At 36.5% G+C, this 22,377-nt stretch overlaps 5 protein-coding genes across 6 annotated transcripts in view; 2 read left to right on the top strand and 3 right to left on the bottom strand.

Annotated features, from left to right (window-relative positions):
- Nucleotides 1-49: 49 nt before the first annotated feature.
- On the bottom strand, nucleotides 50-3,238 carry LOC122330739 (olfactomedin-4-like). Its single transcript, XM_043227991.1, is given in 6 exon segments — nucleotides 50-838; nucleotides 840-1,195; nucleotides 1,434-1,581; nucleotides 1,901-2,116; nucleotides 2,210-2,332; nucleotides 2,466-3,238. Coding segments are annotated over 6 exon segments (1,371 nt in total). The 5' UTR covers nucleotides 2,520-3,238; the 3' UTR covers nucleotides 50-364.
- A 137-nt stretch (nucleotides 3,239-3,375) lies between these two features.
- Nucleotides 3,376-5,702, bottom strand: LOC122330738 (olfactomedin-4-like). The gene is made up of 5 exons (XM_043227990.1): nucleotides 5,554-5,702; nucleotides 5,318-5,440; nucleotides 4,957-5,175; nucleotides 4,403-4,556; nucleotides 3,376-4,315 (listed from the first exon to the last, which is right to left on the bottom strand). The coding sequence occupies exons 1-5, from the start codon at nucleotides 5,608-5,610 to the stop codon at nucleotides 3,486-3,488; spliced, it is 1,383 nt and encodes a 460-aa protein (XP_043083925.1). The 5' UTR covers nucleotides 5,611-5,702; the 3' UTR covers nucleotides 3,376-3,485.
- Nucleotides 5,703-6,589: 887 nt separating this feature from the next.
- On the top strand, nucleotides 6,590-8,594 carry LOC122330740 (olfactomedin-4-like). The gene is made up of 5 exons (XM_043227992.1): nucleotides 6,590-6,718; nucleotides 6,848-7,006; nucleotides 7,101-7,313; nucleotides 7,453-7,585; nucleotides 7,742-8,594. The coding sequence occupies exons 1-5, from the start codon at nucleotides 6,683-6,685 to the stop codon at nucleotides 8,548-8,550; spliced, it is 1,350 nt and encodes a 449-aa protein (XP_043083927.1). The 5' UTR covers nucleotides 6,590-6,682; the 3' UTR covers nucleotides 8,551-8,594.
- A 1,306-nt stretch (nucleotides 8,595-9,900) lies between these two features.
- si:dkeyp-50b9.1 lies at nucleotides 9,901-18,244 on the bottom strand. Its single transcript, XM_043227994.1, has 13 exons — nucleotides 18,170-18,244; nucleotides 17,465-17,604; nucleotides 15,681-15,816; nucleotides 15,375-15,555; nucleotides 13,821-13,985; nucleotides 12,838-12,925; nucleotides 12,519-12,643; nucleotides 11,932-11,993; nucleotides 11,797-11,863; nucleotides 11,546-11,630; nucleotides 11,295-11,370; nucleotides 10,946-11,014; nucleotides 9,901-10,305 (listed from the first exon to the last, which is right to left on the bottom strand). The coding sequence occupies exons 2-13, from the start codon at nucleotides 17,585-17,587 to the stop codon at nucleotides 10,196-10,198; spliced, it is 1,287 nt and encodes a 428-aa protein (XP_043083929.1). The 5' UTR covers nucleotides 17,588-17,604; nucleotides 18,170-18,244; the 3' UTR covers nucleotides 9,901-10,195.
- A 1,095-nt stretch (nucleotides 18,245-19,339) lies between these two features.
- smpd3 (sphingomyelin phosphodiesterase 3) overlaps nucleotides 19,340-22,377 on the top strand; it is a 36,178-nt gene continuing 33,140 nt past the window's right edge. The window contains exon 1 of one of the 2 annotated variants that reach the window (XM_043228488.1): nucleotides 19,340-19,536. The gene's annotated coding sequence lies outside the window, so the exon portion shown is untranslated. The other variant, XM_043228489.1, reaches the window with a different exon arrangement.

The following is a 22,377-nucleotide window of genomic DNA, read 5'->3' as shown; positions in this document are numbered from 1 at the left end:
TGTGAAAAGTGTAGAATTAGTATAATATTTGAAATCATAAATAAATAAATAAATATATATAAGCGTGTTGTGTTTATTTATGTGTAGAACATAAAAACACATGCTTTTCATCCACTAAACAAGCAGTTCTGGCATTTTAAATTTTTACAGTAAATGTACATACTACACAGGTGAAAGGAAAGTATAGGGAATTATAATTGGACATGATATCATAAAATATTTCTGATAACACAGTCCCCCTGTTTGTTTTTGCAAGTCTTAAAAGCGTTAGTATACTGTACCTTTGGGATACTTTATTTAGTACAGACATATGTGAAATAAGAAATAAGGCAATATCCCCTGTTACAAATGAGTCAATAGAAAATCACTGAAATACAAGCTCGTAAGTTAAAATGTAGGCATCACTGTAGATGTACAGTAAACGATCTCGGGGATCATAGTTAAGATACTCAATATTAGTCTTCATCTTCTTGATATTTATTTTCAAATCATAGCGCTCTTTTTTGGTTTCGGTGTCATAAGAGTAAAAGATCTGTTCTGTTTCTTTATCCAGGTAACGAGTCGCATAAAGCACACCGCACACCATGAAGGTGTTTGTGGCAGTCTTTTTGTGAAGGGAAGTGGTCCACGTTTGGCCCAAAACCGGTGGGTTACTAGTCTCGACTTTAGTGATGATTACATTTCCGAAGTTGCTTGTGGTTGCATATATGACATAGACACCTGATTCATCTGTGGTAAAATCCATATCAGTATAGCTGTATGTCGTGCCGAGGTGTGCGAATGGAAACTTGTTATTGTAACCTGTATCACTCGGTAAAGCCACTGTACTGACAGCACGCAGTCGTCATGTTGAACTGACAGACAGAATACGTGTTGTAACAGTTATAGTAGAGAGCATTGGCGTACACGACCATGTTTGACCCCTGAATTGTGTTTGTTGTGGGATTGGAGCCTGATATGTATGTATCTTTCGGTCCTATACCTAATAAGAGAGTACTCAAGGTGCCGTACTGACGGACAAAGTGGCCATATACATTACTATTTGACAGCACCACCAGCCAGTACTTGTTCTCGTCTCCTCGAGCAGGTTTTACATCTCGACCCCAAGCACCGTAAGAGTAGGAGGTGCTGTATGCAGTGAGGGAAGATGTTCTAGGTCCGGCCACGCTGACCATCTGACCCAGACCACAGCGCCCTGAAAACACAGAAGAAAAAACTAAATCTACAAGTAGAAAATTTCTACTGTGTATCAATGTACATTTTTTAAAATTTGATTCTGATTCATTATAGCAAATTTCAGTGTCTATTTATACATTCTCTCATGGCTATAAATCATACAGGGATCTTAAAACTTGCTATTGTTAATTTGCTTAATATTAATTGCCAGTCTAAATAGTGAAAAAAAAAGACTATTGAGGTCTTTTTTAGCATACCTGGGGAAACTGTAGGAGGAGGTGATGAAGCCTTGAGCTCATCTTTGCACTGTTCCAATTTCTTGCTTTCTTTCTCTCGATTCTTTTTAATCACTTGCATTTTGTCAAACTTCTCCAAATCCACCATTGTGTACTTCATATCTTCAAGCTTTAAGAAAGAAGGGGGAAAAATAATTTAGTTAATAAAAAGAAAATAATGAATCAAAAAATATTTCACAAAAAAAAGTCCCATCCTTTATTAAGTCAATTTAGATATCCCTCATTATTAAAGGCATAGTCATTTATATAATTTTTTTTTGATTGCTTTACATTTCGCCTCTATTTAAACATAACTTTTATTATCATTGTGTTTGTGTTTATTTACATTTAAATTTAAATTATTCATTCTTTGTGGTTATACTTTACATCGCAGTGATTCTATGGATTTGTTCGTAATTTCAACAACTTTTTTTTGTACAGTCAGTCACCTGAGTCGCAGCCTGTGCATTGAGATGATGGTAATCGTTGGTGGTCCTGTTGAGTTTGTTGAGAAGGTTTTGAATTTCTGCAAATTCCAACTCAATGATCCTCAGAGACACGGCTGCATACAGATTGCCGTTTTCTTTTTCTAACTTGACCACATTGTCCTCAAGTTGCTTGATACGTTGTTGTAGACCCAACACAAGTCTGTCTAAGTCTGTCATCTGCAGATAATTACATTTACATTATTAATTTGAATATACTTTTAAAATTCATTTGAACGAAACATAAAGATGTACGTTTAAATAAAAATGTACCTTTTCTAAAGTGATGCTCCTGATGCATTTCAAGGCGGTGGTCTCCACATTTCTTAGTTCATCTTTAGGAAATAGAGGATCTACATTTTTCAGATCGCACACACATTCTTTCCCTGTTGTTAACTGTGGATAACAAATCGCAGGAAACTAAAGAATTAAAAACCAATATATGCACTCTCCAACAATATATTAGACAGTAATTTGTAAAATAAGGTATCAATAGTAATTAATGTAAAAATGACTTTATCTTTCTTACCTGAAAGAAACTGAACGGGATGACAATCAAAATTAATATATAAGACTGACTCATTTCTACAATAAGGGACCTTATAACTTTAGAGAAACTTGTGCGGTAGGAGCAGACTTTTAAAGCTATATCATTATGGTGAAATATCTGATGAGATTAAGAGAGTAGATTTCTTTTCTTTGGGTGGAGCAGGTCATCTCTTGCAACAGAGTTTGCTTTTAAATATCATGTTTTGCCTGAATGATGTTGAACTGAACTGACAGTGTCTTTAAGTTATTTAAGCTATTTTAAGTTTAACACTGTTATACAGACCGTACAAAATACAATAAAATTCCTAATTTCCTATTAACAGTCACATTTCACCCTAAATGGGCATTTTAGATCGCTGCTAATAAAATGCTTATTTTATGCTTAGCAGTTATCAGTTTGTTTTTAGTTTGGTGTAATATTAGGTTTTTCTATCAAACGTTTCTTTTTGACCTTACCTTGCCTATTTGGAAAGCTACCAGTTTAATGTGAAAAAATAAAAAAATAAGGGAGGATGTGTTGTCTTATCTCTGTGGACACATTTATATGGCCTAATGTTTGCAACATCTTGTGGTTGTGTGCAATATTAAAAATATGACTATAAGACTTTTTGTTTATCAGTGACCTGTCGGTCCTTTCTTTTAACTGAAAGGACAGCAGCACATATACAGTAAACAACAGAGCATCAGGACACAGTACCAATGAAAACATGCTGCATTTTTAATGTGTTGTTTTTTAATATGGCGGTATTTTGGTTTTACAATATTTTCATGAAAATATTCTTATGTGAAATACATACTTGTGCGGGTATGAATACATAAATCCAGCATAATGTAAGCATTATGTATCTGCGTGTAGTGTTTATGTCTGGTTTAATAAATCAGCGCGAACATTTCCACTCATATTTTATTTTAGTAACCAAAATGTATAATAAGCAAATGATTATGCATTTAAAAACATAAAGTATGTAAAATTATTGATGAATAAAAGACATTGATCAAGTTAAGTGAACATGATTTCATATGTCACAATGTAGGCATCACTGTAGACATACAGCAGATGATCTCTAGGGTCATAATTCATATACTTAATATTAGTCTGCATCTTCTTGATATTTATTTTCAAATCATATCGCTCTTCGTTGGTTTTGGTGTCATAAGAATAAAAGATCTCTTCTATTTCTTTATCCAGGTAACGAGTCGCATAAAGCACACCGCACACCATGAAGGTGTTTGTGGCAGTCTTTTTGTGAAGGGAAGTGGTCCACGTTTGGCCCAAAACCGGTGGGTTACTAGTCTCGACTTTAGTGATGATTACATTTCCGAAGTTGCTTGTGGTTGCATATATGACATAGACACCTGATTCATCTGTGGTAAAATCCATATCAGTATAGCTGTATGTCGTGCCGAGGTGTGCGAATGGAAACTTGTTATTGTAACCTGTATCACTCGGTAAAGCCACTGTACTGACAGCACGAGTCGTCATGTTGAACTGACAGACAGAATACGTGTTGTAACAGTTATAGTAGAGAGCATTGGCGTACACGACCATGTTTGACCCCTGAATTGTGTTTGTTGTGGGGTTGGAGCTTGATATGTATGTATCTGTTGGTACTATACCTAATATAGTAGTACTTAAACTATTATACTGGCGGATAAAGTGGCCATATGCATTACTACTTGACAGCACCACCAGCCAGTACTTGTTCTCGTCTCCTGGACCAGGATTTGCATCTCGACCCCAAGCACCAAAAGAGTAGGACGTTCCATACACTGTGAGGGAATACGTTTTTGGTCCCGATACATTGACCATGCGGCCCAGACCACAGTGACCTGAAAAGACAGAAGCAAAAATGTAAGTCCAGTATTTCAACGTTTTAGCTGTGGTTACGTAATTATAATAAACTAGTTAATGCATACCTGATATAAGTGTGGGGGATGGTGATGTACTGTTGAGGTCTTCTTTGCACCGGTTCAGATCCCTCTTAATACGCTGGTTCTCTCGCTGTTTCACCATCACTTGCGTCTGGTCAAAGTTCTCCAGCTCTGACATTGTTTCCTCCATATCCTGAAGCTGTAGAAAGAGGGATTAAATAAGAATGAACAAAGTGCACATGGTTCATGTAAAAGTCTCTGTTTAAGAAGAGTGTGTGTGTGTGTGTGTGTGTGTGTGTGTATATATATATATATATATATATATATATATATATATATATAAATGTTATTACATTTAATCAAATATTCGTTTAATTTAAATAAATGTTTATTCTTCATTTCAAGTATTATCATGAAGCATTGCAAAACAGAATAAAAAACGTTCATTAAAATCTTGTTTAATACATTTATTTATTTAATACATTTAATAGCAGAATACATTTCTACAACACCTAAAGTGACTACGTTATTGAAAACAATGTTATTGGTATTTTAATCTTTAATTTTAATTAATGCAAATGTATGTATATATACAGTACCTCTGTAGCAGCTTTTACACTCAGCTGCTGGTAATTGTTAGTGGTTCTGTTGAGTTTGTCCAGAAGGTCTTGAATCTCGGTTAACTCTAATTCAATAATGCGTAGAGACACGGCTGCATACAGATTTCCATTGTCTTCTCTTTCCAGCATGGATACATTTTCAAGAAGCTGCCGGATACGATGTTGTAGACCCAACACCAGCCTATCAATCTCTGTCATCTCGTTAGGTAAGAATTGAATGAGAAATTTAGCATCACTAAAATATTTGTACAAATTATTGTGCAAATTATTAACTTTTATTTTATACATGCCTGACTTGCAACCCTAAACATCACAATAGTAAGTTTTGATATGTTTCTACCTTTTCTGAAGTGATGTTCTCAGTGCATTGTGTAGCTGTGAACTCAACATTGTTGAGTTTATTCTCAGGGAAAGCAGGATCAGAATTTTGCAGCTCACACACACAGTCCTTTCCTCTCGCTGACTGTGAACACAAATGAACAGTAAATCCAACATACAATCATAATTACACCTTAAAAAAATGTATAAATAGTCAATAATAATATTGAATGAAAATTATGGATGGTTCAATTTTACCTGTGAGAAAATTAGAGGAATGGCAGCCATCAAAATGAATATGTTTGCTTGACTCATTTTTGAGACGGGACAAGTCAGTATCCTGTTGCTTTGAAAATAAAGAACTGTTTGGTTTGCTGAAAGACAGAAGCTTAGATTTAAAGCCAAAAACCCAGGATTGGTTAATGATATGAATGTTTCTGCTGACATGAAAAAAAATACAAAATGAGGAAGTATTCCTACCCTTATCTGGAAGAGTTGAAATGTACCTCAGGATAATGCATGTAGCTTTTGCTATACTTAGAGTTAACTTCTGGCAAATTTGATTGAATTGTTGTGATTTGGAAAGGGATACAAGTCTTAAAAAAAGGTGAACAACAGCTGAGCTGATGATGCATATCAGTGCAAAACCAGATCCTCAGGTCAAAAGAACCGCCTGTAGAGCTCAGTAACAGGATTGCATCAAACCACACATCCAGGGTAACTGAAAAAATACTTAATCGAAGGGTCACAGAAACATGTACCTTTAGTCAACAGCTGACCTCCTGGCCAAACAGAGCATTTGAAAGAAAAGGGCTTTGGTTGGACTGGTGACCAAGAACCTGATAGTCACTCTAGTTGAGCTTCATGATCATATGGGGAGGTAGGAGAAACCTACACAAGGACATCACTGTAACACTGTAACATTTTTTTTTACCTTGCTTTATACATTGAGGCATTGTCATGTTAGAATAAAAAAGGGTCATACCCAAAATATATTTTGTCCATATATTATACATGTGTATTTATATTTCATAATATTGTGCTGAAATAAGAAAAAATAAATAAATATTGCTTAGAAATTTAGTTTTCTGTATCTCGGCGATGATGCAATACCGAAACCAATTTGCGTAAGGGAAAAGCAGATATCTGCATAAAATTTATGATGACCTGGGGTGGTAAATTTTTAGAAGAGAACTTGTGGTTGAATTTTTCCTCATTTCTCAACTAAATGTCTTCCTGAATTTCTGAAATGAGACATATGTGCAATTTTCACATCCTCTTCAACAGCCCCCCAAAAATGCTAATTTGCAAAGCTAAAATTGCAACATCTTAGTGCTTGTGTGGTGATTTAAAGCAGATCTCTAGGCTTTCAGCCCATTTGGTCATCATGTTCATCCTCCACCTGCTGCTCCTCACAGTCATCGTAAGTCTTGATTCATAGCGATCATAGCGTTTCAACAACTCTGAAAAATTATTCATTGAGAGAAAATAATCTTATATGCGAGAGAACTTATGTATGATACAATAATCTAATTATGTTTGTACCTAAAAGGGGACTGTCGAGGCTCAGAGAGTTCCTGGTCAACAGAAGACTGATTCATGTTTGTGTAAAATAAACAGCTCTATCTGGACATTCCCTGCCGTACAGTTTATGGAAGTCACAGAACAGGTCCAGATCTGTGAGGACAGCCTGAATAAGTTTGAGGAAATGGTAAGGTATTGATTAAAACAGAAATGGACATTGTAATGATTTTCAAATGATGTTCGGTACAATTGAGAAGAATATCGGTTAACTTAATTTCCAGTTGAGGAACACTAATGCAGAACTGCCAATGATGGAAGACACTCTTCAGAACATTTCGGCCCGTCTGCAAGCATTTGGTTACCTGCAAACACGTGGACTGTACAGCGCACTTCATCTGCGACAGCTGAACCAGGAACTCGAGGATATCCATCAATCGGTCAATGAAACACACATGCAGAAGCCCAACAAAGAGACGCATTATCTACTCAGTGAGGTAGGCATCGCAACACATCATCGCAAATATATTCCTTTAAAATCCTTTCTTTCAAAACATTCTCAATTTAGAGGTGACAACAAAAATCTCAACAATACAAAAAACGGGTCCAATTAATGAGACCATTTTTTGTTTTCAGATAAATAAGGCAAAAAATGATGTCCAAAGAATGTACAGGGACGATTTCTTCAACCTAGAGACCATGAAGAAGAGGTTACGTGACCTCAACAACCGTGCGGAGAGTTGCAAGACGATACCAAATGATTTCAGAAGTATGTACATTAATGTCAGATTTTTTAAATTAAGACGGGATACGAAAACTTTTAAAGAATATAATTGATTTTAACTGATAATTTGATTTCCTGAATTAAGAATGTCCAAAAAAAGGAAATAACAAAATAAAATAACAGTGTTACAAAATTTTGCAGGTACTTGTCATCAGCGCATCATGACCAGAATAAGTTCTCCAGTTGTTACCAAGCTCAATTCCATCAGCAAATCCTACATTTCCGGTGCTTGGGGCCGTGATGCCTTGCTAAGTAAAGAACGTTATTGGGAACACTGTCTGGTGAGCGGACACAAGCATGGCAACACAATCAGGATGTATAACTCATATGAAGACTTCATGGCCAACAGAAACTACAAGGATGAACAGATAGCATCTTCGTACAGTGACAAAAATGCCGTTCAGGGCTCTGGCACCATTCTGTACGACAACACTGTATTTTACCAATGCTACAGCGCCGCTGAAATCTGCAGCTTCAACATTACAACAAAAGTAACCAAGCGGATGAAACTGGACGGTGCCGGAATCGACAACAAGTTCCCTTTCTGCTACTACAGCTGTCGCGATTGGACCGATATCGACCTGGAGGCTGATCAAGATGCCGTGTGGGTGATATACGCCACTGAGGAGAACCACGGCAACATTGTTGTGAGCCGTTTAGACCCTCTGTCGCTCAATATTACTCATACCTGGAAGACGCATCTCTTTAAGAGGTCCGTCACCAGCACGTTTATGGTGTGCGGGGTCTTGTATGCCACACGCTTTGTTAATACTTACCAAGAAGAGGTGTTTTATGCTTTCGATACAGTCACTGGTCACGAGATAAACAGTCTTTCTTTGCCTTTTGAGAAGGTTTCTGCTGGAATAGCCAATCTCAACTACAATCCAGTTGATGAAAAACTGTACTTGTACAATGATGCCTATCTTTTAGCATATGATACCTTCAACTGAGGGTATTTCACAGTCATAAAAAAATATTCAGTGGTTAAACCAAAGCTTTGTGTGATATCTTTATGTGATTGTGAGTCAGTTGACCCATTTTGTCTAATTTTATATATACAAAAATGTATATTTTAACTCACACTTTCTACTAATTAATGTACTGCCAACTCCACAATTTATTTCAGTACTGTAACATTAAATGCTACTGGTAATAGCAACAGTCAAAATTACACTCATTACACTATCCATCGTTGTTGAAAAGGTAAAGGAATTTCAGTTTCTAGATCAAAATATCACATGCCTCATTATTTAATTTTTGGCATTTGTGATATAATAGTTTTATTACTTAAAGAGTGCAGCTGTACGCATACGCGTTCAGGTGAGAAGAAAAGTTCCAGAGCACCATGCTAACATGTTTTGTATAATGATAGTCACGATGGGCCTACATGATTTTGATTTGATATTGGTTTCATAGAACACGTTTAACTTTGAGAACACTGATTAGAGACGGAAGAAATGAATCTTGAGTTCATGAAGCACCACACACTGGCGACACCTACGGGTCAAACTGTATGCATGCAAATATGCATATAGGTAGTAGGTTATTAAAAACCCATTAAAAAGTTTTATTGAAAGTATAATATATTCAACACAATTAAATTATTATAAATCTTATTAAAATGTTCTTTAATTAATTTACAGTGCTTTATATGGTCCGATGGCCCAGCATAGCACAACGCAATGCAATTAAAAAAGCAAACATAAGTTCTCAACACAATGAGATTTAAGTTACAACATAATGGAAATGGATGGTCTGCAGAAAGAGGCGATCGTGCACATGTCACGACTCACGAGTATTCGCAGGCTCCACTGCCTGGGCGGTAAAGTGTTGCCAGGGCCTTGGTTTGCATTTCATTCGCAGGTTGTGGTTTTTGGAGCTACTTTTGTAATGTACAGTGGCTGCTTCAAGTGATCATAGATCCTTATCCTATTGTGTGTAATACTTAAAATATACCTGGCAACTTAAAGGAACAGTTCACCTCAAAAATGAAAATTACGCCATGATTTATTCACCCCCAAAGTGTGTATAACTTTCTTCTTTTAGACAATCAAAGTCTGAAAGTTGTTTTTTTTCCAAGCTTGGTAATAGTGTCGGATGGCATCTTATTTTGAAGCTCAATAAATCACATTTGTTGTAAAACTAACCTATACGCCTCCTGGTGGATAACACATGCATTCTGAAGCAGATTAATGGATTTTTGTAACAAAAATATTTATATTTTTAAAATTATAACTCAAATCCGACTTCCGGCAACGACTGTATGCACGTTTGCGAAAGAGTCGGGTTTGAGCTTCTTGGCTGACAAACGTCACTCCTCACAAGATCAGAAATCTAAACTACAGTCCAGTTCATGCTTATCTTTTAGCATTTTCTTAGGACGTTTCAAATGCAGTTGAAATAAAAAGTGTGTTGTTTCAAATTCAAAATTGATCTGTTTTATTTTCCAAAGCTTTTATGTAGATGGACTTTTTACTACTCGCAACCAGGGACAAAACAGAGGTACAAGTAAACATACAAACAAATGCGAAAATGTCAGAATGGACATTAAACAAGTAATATTTGACTTCAAGTCTGCAGTAAAAAGTGTAAAACCTAAACTCCTGCACCCTCTGATGTTTGGATGGGAGGTTCTTCAAACTGTGCTGTGTCTTGCTCTTGTGTTCCTTGTTTTAAGTGCTCCTGTTCAGTTAGTCCCTGATCATCTGGAATCAAACATATCCTACATACTTAGACTTAATGTCAGTTCTTACAATTCACCTTTAGCATTACTGACATGGAAGCAATTAAAAAGCACTTTATTGGATGAGCCATATTTGAATCTGTGGTATAGCAGCCAATATTCATACACTTGTGATCACGCTCATTTTTTCTTTTGCTTTGTTTGCCTTGTGTAAGACTCTTTAAGTAAGAAGTCTAAACTGGCTTTTTACTTTTTAGTTTAACTGGAGAAGATTGGATCTTTTCATGCATTGTATATATTGTACTCATTACTGTGCCCCTCTTTGCTTTTAATTTTGTAGACAGGATCGATCTTATGGGTTTTTCTTTGTCCCTCACTGTGGAGCCAGTAGTGCTGTATGACTCATTATAACTCAGCAAAAAGCTCTATGAGTCACAGGCTAGAAGGCAAGTGGCTCTTATAATTGGAGGTGCGAGCAAAGGTCAGTCTGTGCTTGTCATTGGTCAGGTGCTTCAAAAGAATATCATGGTTGCTGAGTAAATATGACAGGAAGGGATTTTGTGAGTAACCATTATATGAGCACGCGAGCATTTCACAACAACTGTTAAAATCAGCTGAGATTGTGTGTTGCTTACAGCTGCTAGATGAAAAAACATACTGACCTGGGTCTGAGGCAATACTGTCTAACAGTTCTTTTGTGTTCTTCAGCTTGTACATCAAGAACTTATTTTCTACAATAAGTAAATATGTAAATATCAATAAAATAAATAGTACATGCATTAAAATATTTTTCGCTTATATAATGTTCTTTTTTATTATTATTTTAATCTGTAACTTTAAGTGGAAAAGATAAATTAGAAGAAAGAAACATAATTAAAAGAAAATCAAAAATTAAAGAAATGCTTTTTAGACTTGATTGGTAGGTTCTGCTTTAACCATCGCAGTTGTGTTCTGTGTGAAACGGGAAGCGAAATTTTGAGGTATAACAAATTTGCACCCGTACTAACATACCTATATCATGGCGCTTTCGCTTTTCTTGTTCCAGCTTGGAGTTAAGGCGGTCCACTTCCTCATGTTGTAGATCTAGCTGAAAAGCCAGTCGCCATGGAAGCATGTGAATACGTACACACACACATACACAAACAAACAGTGATACATGAGCAACATGACAGAAACACAGAGTCTGTATGATTATAATGCACTCAACTGCAGCTGTAGACCAGTAAGGGCACGTTAAAATATCATACGATATGTAATATCACCTGTTTGCGTAAGATCTTGACCTCTTCGAGTAGTCTTGTCACACACGTTACCTGTTGCTGATATGCAAAGAGAGCCTGCGACCTTCTAAAAAAACAAAGCCACCATTAACCTATCAGATGTTGTTCAATACGCTTTAGATTATTTTTAGTGATGCTTGCAAGAATAATTGCTTATATTTAAGGTTAGGACAAGTTTAGCAACTACCCAGCAACACCATAGCAAATGCATTATACAATGACTATTAACTCACGCCATATCCATGTCCATCTCCACGTCTTGTAAACTCAGGGAGAAAACAGGATTTCTCATTTCTAGATCTAAAGGAAAATGTGTATAAAGAAAACATGAAGTTGCAAGTGTGTGTTAATGAGAGTGTATGCCTCACCTGTAGTAAAGGGTGGCAGGTAGCTCATGAGAATACTATTAGTCCAGTCATCTTTCAGCTCTCTGTATAATATACCAAAACAAGGTAAAAAAAAACAGTGCTGTTTTATTTTTAAGTGCCAATATAACTATTTATGAATATTTAATATTCATCAGTTATTTTTTAAATAAAATTAATGCATCAACTACAGAAACTTTTGAGGTTAACTGCAATCAAATACTGGAGTAGATTAACATCCCTAACTGGTAATATAAAGTAATTTATTGTAGTTTTAAATCTCATGCTACCACAGTCATAGCCTATAGATGGCACTGTTTGCTTAAACAATAAAAAAAGAAACTCTTGCTTCATATCCGCTGTCAATAGAGGCACACAGATACAGACAGATGTTTAATGTTCAGCTGCCTTTTTTATATGACATTTTATATGATAGGTGGGTTATAATATAATCAGCAATGTGGCCTTTTATTGTACCTTTTTTTGTGAAATGTGCATTAGATAGTTGTATATAGACAATTATTGTTCAATTAATGTCATTCAGACATTTTAGCATTTATAAGATGCATTGTGGGATGCATTATCTGTACTTGAACTGGTCATTGAGCAGAGGGTCATCATTGAGCCCATGGAGTTTGAAGAAATCTATTGCATCAGTGTCGGCGTGGGCAACAAGTGTATCATATTTCCCTACTACAGACTGAGTCTTCAAAAGCTGAAACAAAAATACAGGCAAAACAAGTATTTACAAATAAATGCAAACAACATAGGGCAGTGTCTATGTACAATACAAGCTTCAAGGATGTGTTCATTAAGCAATTTGTAAAGACACAGTGGCACTAATATTTACCTTCATTTGCACAGTACAAGAGGATTTAGAAGGTCCAAACAGGAACAATTTGTTTATACCTGCATGATGTAGCTGCCAATCCCAAGGTGCCGGAAACGTTTCCTAACAGCCAAAAGAGAAAGCTGAAGCACAATGTCTTCGGTAGACCTACAATTCACAGAAAGAAGCAGAAGACTCATTGTTATTATTAAATCAGCTTATGTCTTAATTTAATTCAGATTACGTTTCTGAGAAACATCCATCTTAACTGTCACAATGAGACAGTACTAGTGAGCATGTGTGTATGGCAGACGCTTGATGTTAAACTAAACCGCATGCCATGTGGAAGCAATTGGCACAAATACAGAGTGCAGTAGAGGGAAAGGAGAGAGAGAGGAAGCCACAGTCTCTCATTGACTGGTAATAACACCCCACAGCCTGCAGGGCAGGGCAGGTTTCTCCACTCTTCAGCCCCTCTGGACTGGAAATAGATTCAGGGTGGAGCAACATCGTTCAGTGGGATCTCATAATGACAAGGCTTGTTTCAGTTTGATGATATAAATAAAGTCTTTTTTAGGAATCCTGGATGGAATCCACTCATAAAGAGCTGAAATGCTGACTGAGGCTACGGGATGGACAGTCAGGCGCTTGTTCTTAGAGCTGGATAGAGTTTGATTTGGACGCGTGTGTTGTAGGTACAGCAGAAGATGATTCTGGACAGAAAGTATTCTGTGAGGTAGTTGTGTGTGTGTGTGTTTGTGTGATGTGTGTGCAATTCCTTGTAGGCAAAAAGCATGAAAATGCTTTGTATAATGCAACAAACAAGAAGTTTATCTTTACATTTAGTGTAATATCCATATTTTGTCTGTGCAACTTCCTCTTTATTGCAAAAATGACTATAAAATGCAATTGACAAAGATTTACAGCATCGCCAGATGATGTTATGAGATGTTAACAGAAGAAATCTTGCTTTAACGCATTAGTGTTTTATTTCACAAAATAGTATTATATGGCTTTTTCGCAGTTGTTTGATTGAATCAGGCACAGTTTGTGCTTTGCTTACAATATCTTGAGTTCGTAGCAAGCAGCAGCCACGATCAGAGATTCAACTCCTACGGCGGATGGCGGAATCTTTCCATCTTCTCTCTGTACTGCTCTTTTTTCTTTCCTATCCCTCGCTCCGTCTACAAACTCCTGGAGGCCTTCACAGAAACGCTCCCAAGACCAACTATGGAGAATAGAGAGCAATTTTTTTAAACAGAACAGTAACTACAACATTTGAATTGAATCTATAAGAAAAGGTCATCTCCCAAATGAACACCAAAGCTCAATGTGTGTTAAGGCTCTGGCAACATTGTAAAATTATGACTGAATTCAAAAGATTGAATAATTATTAGAATTTTCACACATCTGTACATTTAGGATTATACATATATATTCCCTTTGTGAATCTGGGTAGACATTTTGTATAAAATCGAATTTGCAACAACATTCTGTCATACCATCCCACTAAGTAACCATAATAGGATACAATTGTCCATATAATGGTATAACACAGTTGTGTTGGCATAGAAACATACATGCATGGTGACATTTGTCATTGTAATTGACTATAATAAGGTCATGATGATCTCTTTAATATCCTTCAAAAATTCAATAAATAAATATATAAAAATTCACTATGCCTACAGGAGTAGAGATAGAGCTGACAAGGAACGCTTGGCAAACTTCGCCAGAGAGGATCTGGGAAAAAGCTCTTGTAATCCAATTATCTTTAACAGAATCAACAAACGATTTGTGCCTAGTCAAATCATATTCACTCGCATTAATTCTCAATCTCAAGACTTAATGAATGCCTTCATTTTTAGTCAGTTTCTCATATAAAGGTATCATATGACTTCAGAAGACTTTGAATATAGTCAATTTTATGATGCTTGTGTCTTAAGGTTAAATCAGAATTAACTTTTGTTGTACACTTCTAAAAATAGATAGCAATCCCTGCTTGTTCAAAATTGCTTGAGTCATTCAGCCTGAAGATACGGTTACCTATCCAATATGGTATGATGAGAAAACATAGAAAGTTATTTTGCTTTTGTGAAACAAAGGCCTCTCTTTTCTGATTGGTTAACTGGACTTACTTCTGCTTTACATCTTGAAAGAATCACATATACTGTCTCTGGGAACTAAATGTGGGAACCAGTGTTTGCCTTTCTGTTGTAAGGACCAATTATGTTTTTATTGATTTATTTATTTTTAAAACTATTGTAATACATTTTTGGTAAGATATGTTGGTCCTTTATATCGTCATCCTCATTTTTTATCTGATTTTTGTGCTTCATTTTATACATAATAAAACCATAAAACATAATAAAAATAATAATCCAAAAAACAAAACAAACAAAAACAGTATAGTGATACGCGAAGCCCTCACGAAAGCCTAACTCACAAACCACGGAAACCAACTTGAACCTGTCGTGAAGTCTTTGCTGTGAAATCTTTCACGGCGTTGTGAAATTTCCTAATTACATGGATTCCAAACGACTGGATTTTGCCCACGAAAATTTGCAGAACAATGGCAAATGTGACTACACTATTAGAATTACTTAAAAATCTTAACCTGATACTTGTCTCAGTTTCTATGATCTCCTCTGAGGTTTCCTTTGTACTCTCTTCAGAGTCGCTGTACAGCTCAGCCAGCAGCTTGCGTGCAGAGTCACCTTCCACTCTTGTTTTGCAGGGTACTGAGCCCAAATTTGTCCCCTTTTGGGAAGCTCTCCCTCTACAGTCCTCTAAAACATCTGCAAAGAGAAATCAGCATAAAACAGCCTTAGGCTAATATTCATTCTACACATGCAATCGTGTAGGACATTTCCATTACCAGCATAATTTATGCTCTATTGCCCAACCAAGGTGAATTACATACCTGCATGGTCTTGTGACAAAATAATAGTATGTATCCCAGGATAGTGTACTGTTTCATGCACTTCTCTGGGGCCGATATCAGGCAAGGACGTGTCCAACAGAGCCACCACGGCCCTCAGAACATCTTCATTCTTTATCTGCAAGAGCAAGACAATCTACATATTCATACATGCTCGCACAAATATATGCATGTCATCGAAGCACAAGAAATCAGGACATCTGCCTCAGGTAACGCAGAAAAGAGCAGCAGACTCAAGAACGCAAACCAGTACAGGAGGATGACTGTCTGCCTCACGACGCCCACCCCCCACACCGATGTTTGCAAAGCTCTGGCTACGAAAAAAATCCATTCAATTAAGACTGGGAGTTCCTGGACAACACGAGGAGAGGCTGGATTGCGACCTATATTCCCAATCGTGCTGGCTCTATAATTTCATATTTTGTGGAGTAAGAGCAATAAAAGCTCAGATAATATTTCAAAAACAAGGAGGCAGTTAATATGCGGAAAGGAAGTGGACTGCAGCACTCAATAATCAATAAACATCAATGAAGAGAAAGCAAGCAAGATAATAAAGGAGGCTAAGTGGGATTGAAATGAATTAGCGTGCGGGTGGGTGTAAGTGTATAGGCGTGTGTGAGGCAATTTGGCATATTTATGCTATCCAAAACCAAGTCAGCTGCCTACGGAGGAAGCATTTTAAAGCACATTTCTGACGCAAAGGCTTTTCCAAAAGGCACGCAACTTAATTATTTTGCGTACTAAGATACCTTTTTGGGGTTAATTCTATTGTGCATATATCCTTGCCGGAGATGGCAATCCCAGAATGCATTGCAACAACCAGAATGGACAATAAATCCAATGGCAGATTAGTGGAGAATCATACATTCTAATGAAAATACATATTAATTAAAATTATATTTCAGTAAATAATTAAAATCGTTTGTTTTAAAATATTAGAAAAGTTTTATTAAATAAAAAAAAGCATTGTCATTTCAGTAACATTTTTGGAATCATTGTAAAAGTCTTTATATGTTTAATTTGATGTGTATTCAAAATGTTTGGATTTTTTTTATTTAGTTACCTAAACGTAATATCCATTAGATTTCTTAAATGTCACTGAATTGACAAAAAAACAAACATTTTTCTTTAAAAAAAAAAAAACATGCAAAAAAGAAACAAAACATAAAGAGATCTTTTTTCCCATTTATTTATCTTTATTTGTTATTTTTTGTATTAGAGGGGTTATTAGGTATCAGGCTATGACCATAAAGACAATCCCTTAGAAGGCAGATGCCTATGTAGGCAAGCCCGCATTCTAGGCTTCAGAAAAATGCTTTAGGCTTCATAATGAAAGTATGTTTGTTGTAATATGCTGGTGTATATTTTGCAAAGCTCTTATGTTTTTTGGATATGAACCAAACCTCCACAGAGATATATTTTGCCTTTCCAAATCCAAAATAGCACTAAAGAGCCAACCAACATAAAGATATGAGAGCCTGAGAAAACACATCATATGCCTTGTGATATTTGCATTGTCTGGTAGGATGCTTGAAATCTTTAAAACTATTTCCCATCTCAGCCCACACTGTGTTTGCAGTCCCCAGAAGATTATTCAACAGTAGTTATTTAATTTAAATGTAATTTAACAGGTTATTTAACTACCCACCCAGTTATAAATGACTACCTGTATAGAAATTAAAGTTTATATTGGACTACTAGTGTGATATTAATCTACTTATTCGATAAGATTATGAATCTGAAATAAGAAAGAAATGTATGTTAACCATAGGCAAAATTGTAGGAGCATCTCTGGTTTGGAAGAGTTCGTGGAAGTTGACGATGATGGGTTGAGCGCTCAAAACACCCTTGAAGTGGACGCTGTGGAGACGGACCATGCATCCTTCCATCGCTCTCAACAGACTAGCTAAAAAAGAGAGACACAACTTTAAGAGCATTCATTGCACGAAACATTATGACCCTTTCTCTTGCTGTAAAAGAGTGTCGTAAAGGGGACTGGCTAGTTGTCACAACTATGTTCTCGTTTTTTTGTATGGCAGTTTTGTAGCTTTTAAAAATGAGTTACTTGTAGCCAAAACAGTGGTTAAAATGATAATGTTTCTTTTTCTGATTGTGCTTTTTCAATATTTTTTTTGTTTTGTTTATAATATAGACTACAGGCTGCTATTTGGTGAAAGATTGTGGCCTTTTTTTACTTTACTTTAACGTTTTGCTATATTGTTTATTGTGACTTAACCATAGTAGTGAGATATTATCACAAACATGTGCTAAATAAACTGTATTTGAAATGTTCGCTAACAGCACGCCCAGTTTTTCTCAGAAGTTGACGTTTAAAAATAAAACAACCGTTGTGAATAATAATGGGTGTGACAGTTAACCAGGTGCATTTGTTTTTATTTCTCGGGTTAAAACAAAACGGTGCATAATATCTATTCATATATTAACCAGTAATTAGTCAGCAAACTAAATACCTTCAATGCCTGCTTCAGAAGTGTTGACAATTTGTCCACCTTCGCAAACTTGGCTGCGTTGTGCTAGTCGCTCGGATAGCGAGTGTATCTATGGCAACGGTGGAGCTGGAAATCAATCGCAGTGTCTCCTGGGATTTGGAGTCCCCAGTAATGAACATGCGATGACCACGTAGGATGGTGTGGTTTATTTCTCACTTGAAGTGATCTTTCAACCAAATTTTAGGTTCTGCCATAATTTCCACATCACCGAACATCGTATTAACGCACAAGGAAAAATATCATGCATGAGTTTGGGAACAGAATTGGGAGTGGCGGACATAAAAAAACGCTCGTCCACCAAATCATGCTAACTTGTGGCGTGGAATTAACAGCAGAGCAGAAAAATCGTACTTAGCCAAAAAGAGAGTAAATATGACTGAGAGCGAGATCAGAAACATCCAGAGGGGCAAATCATGAGGTACTATGTAGGTGATGAAGGTGAAAACGGAAACATGGTAATACAAATTTTAATCAATATGCCAAAAACATGTCCCAGTTCTTCTATGCCTATAGTAACACCGTGCTTATGTTTGTATATAAAAGGACAATGGGCCGTTTTCACATTTCCGGGTTTCTCAGCAGCGAAAGTCGTCATAGTTGGGTTAACTTCGAGAAAACTGAATGGGAAAGTGCCACAATTTTATTTATTTATTTTTATTTACTTTTTTTTGCATTCAAATTTGCTCAAAAACATCCACGATAGTATTTTCACGAAATAAAAAGACTGACAGCAGTCATAAGAAAGACTGATGTCAAATTCACCATCACCCTCGCATTTGCAATTTTGATACAATTGAATACAATACAAAGTGTATTATATTGGGGTTATTATAAACGTGCATACCTTTTAAAAAAAAAAAAAAACATTTTCTAAAATCTCATTAAAAATAAAATTATAAAAATAAAAAAAAACACAGGAGGGTCTACCATGCTAATGACCGTTGAAACTCGTCATTACAGTTTTGTGAAAAGGGTCCTTTACTGACAGTAGGCCGCTATGCTAATCCAAATCGAACAAAATGAACAAATCATTTAGTGAACCGATTGATTGAAAGGATTCGAATCGCGTAAAGGATTCGGAACACTAGTGTATGTTGGGTGGGGTCTCGGCGGATCCGAGCGTGATGGGCGTGGCCTCGGTTGGCTTCGCGGGCAGTGACGTCAGCGGAGCTGTTCAAAGCGCGCTGGTGCTGGAAAGAAACTCAGCGTCGTCGTCAGCGGTTGCATCGCGGGGCGGAGAGGCGGACCACGGCGAGGGAAATCAGATATCCGAAAACTGGCACGGAAATAGCGCAAAAGGAGACACTCACCTGTTAGACTGCTGAAGTGTGAGTACCGAACCCCCCCCAACCCTTCGAACGGTTTAAAGGAAAGTTACGGAGCGTGCTGAAACGGCTTTGCCTGTGAGTGCATCAGCATCATCTGCCACGCTTCTTTGTGCGCCTGGAAGGGGTTTGTTCTGTTCAACTGTGAGTCTGTTTATTGATTTTGTTTCGCAGAAATGCTCTGCCTCTGGCTTTAAAGCTTTAATTTCGTGGCACTATCTGAAAGGAGCGATTTGAATAATATTTGCATGTGCATGAGGCTGTGTTAGACTCGTATGGTTAATCACTTATCCAGAGAGCGCTGCTTCCTTCTGACAAATGCGGTTGCCCCCCATCAGCCGTCAGTTTGAGGCAAGGCACGCGTTTAGAGACTGGTATGCTTTACAGCACCTGTTTAGACAGTGATGTGTATTTGGCAATGTTTACGGGCTTTCAGTGGGAAAAAGAAAGAAAGGTGAATTTCTGTGAATCACAGGATTGTGGAAACAAGAAGCTTTAATCCATGTTTTCATGAACACACTTTCAAGCAAGACTGAATAGAATTGAGTAACGCGATGTAATGCTGTGATTTAGTGTTTAATTTTAAACCACAGATCAAGGTGTGGCAGCCACAGCGTCTGTGTTTTTTTAACCCTGTTTGTCTAGTTCTTATTTATACACCTAGGTGAGCGTTACCGGTTAAATAAAAAGGTGCATTAGTCTAAATGACAAAGGACTGAGTGTTGCACAACATATTATTGTTGCTGTGAGATTCTGACCAAGCTTCCCATCTCTACTTCCACAGACTGTATTGACCTATAAACGCATGACAGCCTGAACTCCAAAAATATTCTAACATAAATTTATGATATTTTATAACTGAGTGTAAACAAACTAATAATATTGTGCATATTTGTCTGGCACACGTAAATTAAAAGGGTAAGCTTTCTAGCATAATAAACTAAATGTGTATGTATTTATATTTTTATATAACAGAATGCTAAATTTGTATACTTTTTTCTTAAAATATAAATGTTTTCACAATCGATATATTTTTGCTTAGTCGAAGCAGCTTTAATAAATGCATTTTGAAAATGATTATTTAAAATATATTTATAAAAATTATTTATAAACCATACAGATGCAAGCAGTAATAATCAAAAATAATATATATATATATATATATTTTTAGAATGGAGATCCGTATGAATATGCATTATGTCATTTTGTTTATGAGCTTTTTAAAACTGTATAGTTCAAATGAATGGATATTTTATATATAATTCATATGCATTCTGGCATTATTCACTCACTTCATGTGGATCCGAACGTGTTTAATGTTGTTTTTTCCATAAAGCACAAATTTTTTCAAGAATGCACGTTTTTTTTCCACCCGAATGCAATACAGATATAACAAAAATCAAAATAAGTGCATGCATATAATCTATAAGTCTTCAAAGCCATTTCGATTTTTGTGAGACAAAAAGCCGGGTTCGGAACTGCGTTAAAGTAAATAAATAAAGTCAGAATTTTCATTTTTAGCAAAACTGCACCTTGTAACGTGCTCTACTCACTAGAGGACTATAACCGTTTCCCCACCTGCTTGATGTTAAGCATCATTATTGGTAGATCGCTTTGGCTTAGCCATTAAACCTCCCATGTTGTTTCCAGATTTATAACAAGCCATTTTTCCTCTGGTCTTTAGAGAGCCTCTCAAGGCATTAGGCCAAGTCACGACAGTGGGCGAGGGAAATGTGGTCACTGTATTGAAATTAGTGATGACGCAGTGCTAATCCGGCACAGTGGGTCATTTTCTCACTGGATTTGCTGAAGCTTCTTCATTAGTGCACATTATGTGAATGCGAGACAAGCTCAGGACATCAGACAACACCGGTTCATGTCAAATACTGCGATCGGTGTGCCAAAACGGCCATCAGGAAGTGTTCACGTGGGTTTCTCGGGCAGATAGCCATACCCTCAAGTAATTATGCCGAAACCATTAGAGGAACAGCTGAGAGGAGCTTGTGTCATCCTAATATGCTTCTTAAGAGCTGAAAAGCATGATACATTTAATCTGCCTGAGCAGGATGTGCTTCAGTGGAAGCCACAAAATAAATAAATACTCTCCTGAATGACATAATGTAATTCTTAAAAGTTCACTTCCACTCTTCGGCTCTCTCGTTCGCATTTTAGCCTCGTGCAAACCTTACGGCATGCGGGCGATTCTTCAGTTGGGGCCACTTTCGATCAGTTGGAAGAATGGTTTAATATTCGCAAAACACATCCTTGTCAATATTTGTTTGGATTTTGGTGCATTTTTCAGGACGTGGATCGAGATGTTTGCCGTTTTCGAGAAAGTTAGATACATATGAAGAGTTTATTTGCAAAAAACAGATGACTCCATTTTTTTAAATGTTCAAAAATCGCTTTATTAGGCTATTTAGAGGTATTTTAAAGATTTTTATATAAAATAACCCAGCGGCAGTCCGACTGCAGTGAATACACGATGAAAAAACGATTTTTGAGAATCGCTGAAAACCGAGTAATCTGTTTTTGCAAATGAACTCTTCATATATATTTTTAGATTTAGATAGAGTTTTATGTTAGCTAGCGATCGGTTAATTTAGAGCTTTATCATTAAAACAATGCGAATGAGTATCGTACCAGAAGTAAGGTCATTCGGCTGTTAAATATGATCATTTAAAAATATGCTGAAATATGCCGGGCTGATGGCAAAAGCACGTCCATCGATTAACAACCTCACAGCTCACAGTAAGTCTGTCTTGAATTGTTTATAAGTTATCTTAAAAATCAATTCCCCTTTGGAGAAAATAAATGGGATTTTTACTTCAGGAAAAACCTACT

The sequence above is a fragment of the Puntigrus tetrazona genome, chromosome 25 (genome assembly GCF_018831695.1).
Source record: "Puntigrus tetrazona isolate hp1 chromosome 25, ASM1883169v1, whole genome shotgun sequence".
NCBI classification, from domain to species: Eukaryota; Metazoa; Chordata; class Actinopteri; order Cypriniformes; family Cyprinidae; genus Puntigrus; species Puntigrus tetrazona.
The sequence above is the reverse complement of the archived record's forward strand: the minus strand, read 5'-3'. Positions and strand labels throughout refer to the sequence as shown.

Bases quoted from the DNA above. Each gene is read 5' to 3' on its own strand.
- LOC122330738 (XM_043227990.1), bottom strand. From the start codon at position 5,610: ATGAGTCAAGCAAACATATTCATTTTGATGGCTGCCATTCCTCTAATT. The intron at 5,441-5,553 runs GTAAAATTGAAC...TTGTGTTCACAG, and splicing joins TTCCTCTAATTTTCTCACAG to TCAGCGAGAGGAAAGGACTG. The intron at 4,316-4,402 runs GTATGCATTAAC...CTGTCTTTTCAG, and splicing joins ATCCCCCACACTTATATCAG to GTCACTGTGGTCTGGGCCGC.
- LOC122330740 (XM_043227992.1), top strand. From the start codon at position 6,683: ATGTTCATCCTCCACCTGCTGCTCCTCACAGTCATC. The intron at 6,719-6,847 runs GTAAGTCTTGAT...TGTACCTAAAAG, and splicing joins TGCTGCTCCTCACAGTCATC to GGGACTGTCGAGGCTCAGAG. The intron at 7,586-7,741 runs GTATGTACATTA...AAAATTTTGCAG, and splicing joins GATACCAAATGATTTCAGAA to GTACTTGTCATCAGCGCATC.
- si:dkeyp-50b9.1 (XM_043227994.1), bottom strand. From the start codon at position 17,587: ATGGAAGGATGCATGGTCCGTCTCCACAGCGTCCACTTCAAGGGTGTT. The intron at 11,994-12,518 runs GTACAGATAATG...TATATTATACAG, and splicing joins CTGCTCAATGACCAGTTCAA to AGAGCTGAAAGATGACTGGA. The intron at 10,306-10,945 runs GTCAGTATGTTT...GTTTGATTCCAG, and splicing joins CAGTATTGCCTCAGACCCAG to ATGATCAGGGACTAACTGAA.